General features: G+C 37.8%; 1 protein-coding gene across 1 annotated transcript; it reads right to left on the reverse strand.

Moving 5' to 3' along the window:
• Positions 1-966: 966 nt before the first annotated feature.
• On the reverse strand, positions 967-2,115 carry LOC131944945 (uncharacterized). Its single transcript, XM_059305853.1, has one exon. It carries the CDS (start codon positions 2,113-2,115, stop codon positions 967-969), a length of 1,149 nt encoding a protein of 382 aa, XP_059161836.1.
• Positions 2,116-8,993: the final 6,878 nt, after the last annotated feature.

Raw genomic sequence — 8,993 nt, forward strand, 5'->3', positions numbered from 1 at the left:
TTTCCTGGTGTTGTGTTTGCAGTGGCGGAACTAGAATATATATATATATATATATATATATATATATATATATATATATATATATATATATATATATATATATATATATATATATATACATACATACAGTATTCTAAAGTATTCTTTTTACAAAACAATCATTAAGCTAAAAATGAAAAAAAAAGAAATATCCTTCAAAAATTGATTATGGTTAGCTGTGGGCCCCAAATGGCGTGCCCACCCCCTTCCCCCCCCCCCCCCCCCCCAGGTGTTCCGCACCTGTGTGTTGGCATGAAATACCTTTAAAAACTTGTGTTTTAAAATGTATAGTTTTAATTTAAAACAAAAAAAGTGCTTATTATAAGTATTTAAATGAAAGGTAATTACAGAAACATATTTTAGCATTATAATTACATTACATATATTATTATTATTAAGGCCGAAGAAGATTTTGAAAGATTGCGGAGAAATGAGTGTTGTTCTAGACCCATTCAGGTGCGTGTTCCGGATGATACCCCACCTGATGTCACAAGCAATAGTGGGTCACGTCAAATGATGAAAAAACTTGTGTCTGGTATCAGGTGAGACAAAGTTCTGCTACAGGTGACAGAAATTTGGGGCTATAGCTAGGTTGGAGTAGGGATAACTAGGAATATGAATTCTGTTGTAGGTTGAGATTGACGTTCAATACAATGGTATCGATTGGTAGAAAGTTACGTTTTGTGTTCAGATATCGCAAGATGTCATTTCCAGTTGAGAAGCCAGGCTTAAACCACACAAGGCAACTGTTCAAATCACAATAAATACAAAACTGTTTACTTGTAATGCTTGACTTGAAATCACAACATACGTAACATGTGGTGATTGACGCCAAATCACAACATAAAAGTTTACGTGTAAAGCTTGACGTCAAATGAACCACAAATAAGCGGCCATATTGCTAAGTCAACGAACTGCAGCAGACGTCTATCGTCTGGTGACAAGAGACAGGAACACACGTCTGAAGTTGGATCCGAACACCAGGTAGACGAAGAAGCTGATGGCGTAGTGGGTGTAGTAGACGGTCTCGAACACAATCTGAAGGATGACCTCCATCCCGGAATACGACACCATCATCTTGAGCCTGATCACGTGACTCGGCGAGTGGAACACCAACATGGTGACCGAGACTAAAAATAGAAACTTGCTGGCCTGTGTTTCCAGAGCGGCTGCTGTGGATTGTTTTTTCCCTTTGTGGCAGCCGCCTTGCAGTTGGTACATGGTCGTGTCTTTGTGGCGCATTTTCGTGCGGCGGGTGGAGCGCATGGCGATGACGACGATGGCGGTGTTGGTGACGGCGAGGATGATCATAGGCACGAAGATGGTGATGAGAGAATCAAGGTAGGTGATGGCCCAGATAAACGTCTCGTACTGCTTCAAGGGTGAGCACACCTTGCCAGGTACAACATCTGTCGTGTTTGACATCGACAGCAACGTATCGTTCTCGACTGTCACAAGTTTAGACAAACCTTCATGGGAGCTTAAATTTAACTTACTTTCGTTTTCGTATTTTGTAATGGTAGAGTTACCCTTGTTGAAAGTAGTTTGAGGGTTTACAATATGACTGAGAGGTTCTTGAACGCCGTTGTTCCACAGTGAGAATTGGTATAGAACAACTCCAAGCAGGATAATGGATGCGGTTAAAACTATGGCAGACGTGGCGTTGCAGGATCTTTGAACATACAGGGGCTTAAGGACACAGAGCAGGTTTTCTACTGTGAGAACCACTGTCAGCCAGATGGACACAAAGGCCGAGAGGTAAGAGAAGAAGATGACAAGTTGACACACCCCCTCCATGTTGAATAGACCGATCTGTATCCGGGTCAGCCAAATAACGAAGGCTGTCGTCAGGAATAGAAAATCCGATACCGATTTCACGGCCAGGTACACACTGCAAGACAGACGTCTTAAGCTGGGCTGCATGAATACAATCAGCGATACGATATTCGCGGCGAATCCGATTCCACATATGAACGGGATCAAAGTGGTTTGGCTGTGTTTGATGAACAGATAAAGCTGGTAGGTTTCTTCGTCTTTGAAGGGGTTGCCAGGGGTGGCTGAGCTGTTGTCAGCCATCTTGACAACCAGGGCAACAACCCAGGGTTGGGAAACTCAACACGACAGCGTTGATAGCAATCGGGTATTCGACGTTCTAAAAATAGCACGAACTATTTGATCCAGAGCGCTATGAACCATCACGTAAGGATTAGTTGTATTTGGAATAACTTTCCAAAAATAAATGTTTTAAAGGCCTTTACGGTTTTATCAGCATGTTAATGTTTCTTTCAATGACGTAATCCCGTTGAATGAGACATTTGTTTCAATCGACATTGTAAAAACTTCCTGGATCCCTAAAAAAATGTCCACACATAAAATTTAATTATTGTTCGCGTGACCGTGAGCCATAAAAACACGGCTAATTTAGTCAAAATGTTATTTTTAATTGGCGGCGAAGGGATATCTAATTAACCAGATGTCCCACGCTTGACCGCTGGCTTGTAAATAGCCAATCGATCCTAAATCAATGTGGGGAAATCGGTTGCAGATATTGACAGATGTCTGCAGATCTGGCAGATATTGACAGATGTCTTTAGGTCTGGCAGATATTGACAGATGTCTTTAGGTCTGGCAGATATTGACAGATGTCTGTAGATCTGGCAGATATTGACAGATGTCTGTAGGTCTGGCAGATATTGACAGATGTCTGTAGGTCTGGCAGATATTGACAGATGTCTGTAGGTCTGCAGATATTGACAGATGTCTGTAGGTCTGGCAGATATTAACAGATGTCTTTAGATCTGGCAGATATTGACAGATGTCTGTAGATCTGGCAGATATTGACAGATGTCTGTAGATCTGGCAGATATTGACAGATGTCTGTAGGTCTGGCAGATATTGACAGATGTCTGTAGGTCTGGCAGATATTGACAGATGTCTGTAGGTCTGCAGATATTGACAGATGTCTGTAGGTCTGGCAGATATTGACAGATGTCTTTAGATCTGGCAGATATTGACAGATGTCTGTAGATCTGGCAGATATTGACAGATGTCTTTAGGTCTGGCAGATATTGACAGATGTCTGTAGATCTGGCAGATATTGACAGATGTCTGAAGATCTGGCAGATATTGACAGATGTCTGTAGGTCTGGCAGATATTGACAGATGTCTGTAGGTCTGGCAGATATTGACAGATGTCTGTAGGTCTGCAGATATTGATAGATGTCTTTAGGTCTGGCAGATATTGACAGATGTCTGTAGGTCTGGCAGATATTGACAGGTGTCTGTAGATCTGGCAGATATTGACAGATGTCTGTAGGTCTAGACGCTGATCTCTTTACTGGACGCAGTTCCTGAAATAGAGCAATTTTAAATGTTACATTTTTTATCTAATAGTTTAAAAAAATCGATAACACGGCTATTTGAATGACATCGTTATATGTAAGAGAAAGTATAGATAAAAATAAAACTCGATCTGTCCAAAACGTTTCCCGTCATTATCGATAATTAAGCTGTCCAGAAGGTGATTAATTAAAGCCCAGACAATTACCGAATTATTCACTTTATTATCAGAGTACACAGAAGCGACGATCAAGGACTTATGCAATCAATAATGTTTGTAGAAAAAATGTTTGGGGTGGACATTTTTGTTAACATTTTACGAGGTTGTTACACATATTGTTAAAATGTTGATAGACTGTTAAAATGTTAACATATTATTAATATATTGACAGATTGTTTAAAATGTTAACATATTGTTTACATATGTATCAGCCTCTTTCGAGTTACCAATACAATGCTCGCTAGCAGTGGTTGTGTTTAGGTAGGAAGATTGGTGCAGTTTTTTTTGGTGAGGTAGTTCGGCGTGGGCAGTGACCACAGGTAATATAGGGAGTTGTCAAATATAGTGTGGATAGTGTAGTGACCACAGGTAATATAGGGAGTTGTCAAATATAGTGTGGATAGTGTAGTGACCACAGGTAATATAGGGAGTTGTCAAATATAGTGTGGATAGTGTAGTGACCACAGGTAATATGGGGAGTTGTCAAATATAGTGTGGATAGTGTAGTGACCACAGGTAATATAGGGAGTTGTCAAATATAGTGTGGATAGTGTAGTGACCACAGGTAATATGGGGAGTTGTCAAATATAGTGTGGATAGTGTAGTGACCACAGGTAATATAGGGAGTTGTCAAATATAGTGTGGATAGTGTAGTGACCACAGGTAATATAGGGAGTTGTCAAATATAGTGTGGATAGTGTAGTGACCACAGGTAATATAGGGAGTTGTCAAATATAGTGTGGATAGTGTAGTGACCACAGGTAATATAGGGAGTTGTCAAATATAGTGTGGATAGTGTAGTGACCACAGGTAATATAGGGAGTTGTCAAATATAGTGTGGATAGTGTAGTGACCACAGGTAATATAGGGAGTTGTCAAATATAGTGTGGATAGTGTAGTGACCACAGGTAATATAGGGAGTTGTCAAATATAGTGTGGATAGTGTAGTGACCACAGGTAATATAGGGAGTTGTCAAATATAGTGTGGATAGTGTAGTGACCACAGGTAATATAGGGAGTTGTCAAATATAGTGTGGATAGTGTAGTGACCACAGGTAATATAGGGAGTTGTCAAATATAGTGTGGATAGTGTAGTGACCACAGGTAATATAGGGAGTTGTCAAATATAGTGTGGATAGTGTAGTGACCACAGGTAATATAGGGAGTTGTCAAATATAGTGTGGATAGTGTAGTGACCACAGGTAATATAGGGAGTTGTCAAATATAGTGTGGATAGTGTAGTGACCACAGGTAATATAGGGAGTTGTCAAATATAGTGTGGATAGTGTAGTGACCACAGGTAATATAGGGAGTTGTCAAATATAGTGTGGATAGTGTAGTGACCACAGGTAATATAGGGAGTTGTCAAATATAGTGTGGATAGTGTAGTGACCACAGGTAATATAGGGAGTTGTCAAATATAGTGTGGATAGTGTAGTGACCACAGGTAATATAGGGAGTTGTCAAATATAGTGTGGATAGTGTAGTGACCACAGGTAATATAGGGAGTTGTCAAATATAGTGTGGATAGTGTAGTGACCACAGGTAATATAGGGAGTTGTCAAATATAGTGTGGATAGTGTAGTGACCACAGGTAATATAGGGAGTTGTCAAATATAGTGTGGATAGTGTAGTGACCACAGGTAATATAGGGAGTTGTCAAATATAGTGTGGATAGTGTAGTGACCACAGGTAATATAGGGAGTTGTCAAATATAGTGTGGATAGTGTAGTGACCACAGGTAATATAGGGAGTTGTCAAATATAGTGTGGATAGTGTAGTGACCACAGGTAATATAGGGAGTTGTCAAATATAGTGTGGATAGTGTAGTGACCACAGGTAATATAGGGAGTTGTCAAATATAGTGTGGATAGTGTAGTGACCACAGGTAATATAGGGAGTTGTCAAATATAGTGTGGATAGTGTAGTGACCACAGGTAATATAGGGAGTTGTCAAATATAGTGTGGATAGTGTAGTGACCACAGGTAATATAGGGAGTTGTCAAATATAGTGTGGATAGTGTAGTGACCACAGGTAATATAGGGAGTTGTCAAATATAGTGTGGATAGTGTAGTGACCACAGGTAATATAGGGAGTTGTCAAATATAGTGTGGATAGTGTAGTGCCCACAGGTAATATAGGGAGTTGTCAAATATAGTGTGGATAGTGTAGTGACCACAGGTAATATAGGGAGTTGTCAAATATAGTGTGGATAGTGTAGTGACCACAGGTAATATAGGGAGTTGTCAAATATAGTGTGGATAGTGTAGTGACCACAGGTAATATAGGGAGTTGTCAAATATAGTGTGGATAGTGTAGTGACCACAGGTAATATAGGGAGTTGTCAAATATAGTGTGGATAGTGTAGTGACCACAGGTAATATAGGGAGTTGTCAAATATAGTGTGGATAGTGTAGTGACCACAGGTAATATAGGGAGTTGTCAAATATAGTGTGGATAGTGTAGTGACCACAGGTAATATAGGGAGTTGTCAAATATAGTGTGGATAGTGTAGTGACCACAGGTAATATAGGGAGTTGTCAAATATAGTGTGGATAGTGTAGTGACCACAGGTAATATAGGGAGTTGTCAAATATAGTGTGGATAGTGTAGTGACCACAGGTAATATAGGGAGTTGTCAAATATAGTGTGGATAGTGTAGTGACCACAGGTAATATAGGGAGTTGTCAAATATAGTGTGGATAGTGTAGTGACCACAGGTAATATAGGGAGTTGTCAAATATAGTGTGGATAGTGTAGTGACCACAGGTAATATAGGGAGTTGTCAAATATAGTGTGGATAGTGTAGTGACCACAGGTAATATAGGGAGTTGTCAAATATAGTGTGGATAGTGTAGTGACCACAGGTAATATAGGGAGTTGTCAAATATAGTGTGGATAGTGTAGTGACCACAGGTAATATAGGGAGTTGTCAAATATAGTGTGGATAGTGTAGTGACCACAGGTAATATAGGGAGTTGTCAAATATAGTGTGGATAGTGTAGTGACCACAGGTAATATAGGGAGTTGTCAAATATAGTGTGGATAGTGTAGTGCCCACAGGTAATATAGGGAGTTGTCAAATATAGTGTGGATAGTGTAGTGACCACAGGTAATATAGGGAGTTGTCAAATATAGTGTGGATAGTGTAGTGACCACAGGTAATATAGGGAGTTGTCAAATATAGTGTGGATAGTGTAGTGACCACAGGTAATATATGTAGTTTTCAAATACTCCTAAGTCATAAATTATAAAGTATCATTCGCCCAACCCATGCCCTCGAACAAGTGCATATTGTTTAAGTGCTCTTTAACATGAACTTTTTCATTAGAAGATGAGGGTCTAGAGAAAAAAAAGATTGGTTTTAATGTGAGGTCCAAAACTGTGTCACTCTTTGTATGTGTAGTCAAAAACCGTATAGAACACATACTTTCATGGGAACATAACGTACATTTTGCTTTCACCAAAACCGTATTGAACACATACTTACATTGTAACATAACGTACATTGTGTTGGCACCAAAAACTTATAGAACACATACTTTCACCAAAATGGCACCAAATGTTGCTGACACAGGCGTTTTTGTTTTAAAAATTTAGGGGTCGTAGCGATGTAGCAGTCACTCTGTACAATGAATCAGCTCCTATTTAACGGCGAAGCATCCATTTTTATTTCCTCGTTAAAATAAAAACCGCCGAATCGATATCGTTCACGTCCGACCTTTGCTGGCACTGAAGAAAATCAAACTAAGATAGTCTGTTGTCTGTCAAGACATATTGAGGTCAAGCTGACCTCGTGCCACCCACTCAAGGTTTTCCCATCTTTGATTTCACTGGATTCCAGACAGACCGCAAAGGTCGTCAGAACTATTTGGGCTCAAAATATTTGTCATGGTTTTCAAATTTTCCAATTGTGAAACTTTAGCCTTAAAAAGGAAAACCATTATTCCAATTCGTTTACCTAAAACAATTAACCTCCTTCTCAGAGAGAAAATAAAACTATTTCCAATTGATCAATTATAATTTATAAAGTCTAAAGTAACATTTCTATGGTATATTTGATTTTATAATTTGTCTGTAAAAAGACTAAACAATAACGTCAGTGTAATTTTAAGATTTAAAAAATCGATTTAGGTAACTATAGAACATCTAACATTTAGCTAAGAGTAAGCGAGATAAATTAAAACTTGTAGACAACGATTATTAAAAATTCAGTGTTCCCTAGATTTGTGTATATTTTATACTACATAGTTGGTTCACTTATATCACGTTCCCCTTTACTGGTTTTCTAATTCGCTCCATATATACAAAATGAATACATATAAGTGTCGTATACCATTAAACACATAACTTTAAGTTAGAAAATTTCTAAAGACAGCATCTAAGATAAGCTGAAATGTTGTAATCACTAACGAATAGAGATTTTTTCCTCTACTCAAAAAATCTCCAAGCAGAAATCAATTTAATATCTAAATTGTTTTGTTTTTTTCATTTTGCCATGGCAACCAATGCACAGACCCCGAACTACAACAAAATTGCATGCAATTTATCATCTATCTATATACTACTAAAAGTCAAGTTTGTTTACATGTTTGAATATTTATTTGTTTTTTTTGTTTGTTTTTTTGTTTGTTTTTTTGTTTGCCTGATCGACTATCTCGCATGGTTGCACTCATCGTATAAAGCTGTAAAATAGTATGTAGGTAGAGAAAATTTTTTGTTTTAAGACAGACTGTTAATCACAAATTTATTTAAAGACGTTAATTAATTTATTGATTTATTCATACGCAGAGTAACCCATTTTTTTTTAAAAGATTAAAACGACCACTACACTCGGCGGGACCGTGACGTCACAGGTTTTTGTTTACTCTTTAGTACAATAAAATGGCGGCGTCTATCGAAGAAAATTGTGTTCCCATTCAAAAGTTTAACGCGTTCTAAATCTAATTTTCTGTCGGTCATAACTTTAACAATACGTCCGTTTGCTGTATTTATTACTTATATCAATTTTAAACTGTCTTTTTTCATTTAGTTTTACGGTAAATTTCTCTAGATCTACAATCTGTCCAAGAAAATGTTAAAACATTGACTAAACTTTGTGGGAATAGTGACGTCCCTTGATGTGTTTACTTTTTTGGTACAATAAAAATCTATCTATATACTACTAAAAGTCAAGTTTGTTTACATGTTTGAATATTTATTTTTTTGTTTGTTTTTTTGTTTGTTTTTTCTGTTTGCCTGATCGACTATCTCGCATGGTTGCACTCATCGTGGAAAGCTGTAAAATAGTATGTAGGTAGAGAAATTTTTTTGTTTTAAGACAGACTGTTAATCACAAATTTATTTAAAGACGTTAATTAATTTATTGATTTATTCATACGCAGAGTAACCCAT

The sequence above is a fragment of the Physella acuta genome, unplaced genomic scaffold, assembly GCF_028476545.2.
Source record: "Physella acuta isolate Inbredline_101_S28 unplaced genomic scaffold, ASM2847654v3 ptg000516l, whole genome shotgun sequence".
NCBI classification, from domain to species: Eukaryota; Metazoa; Mollusca; class Gastropoda; family Physidae; genus Physella; species Physella acuta.

Coding starts and splice junctions, on each gene's coding strand:
- LOC131944945 (XM_059305853.1), bottom strand. CDS start 2,115: ATGGCTGACAACAGCTCAGCCACCCCTGGCAACCCCTTCAAAGACGAA.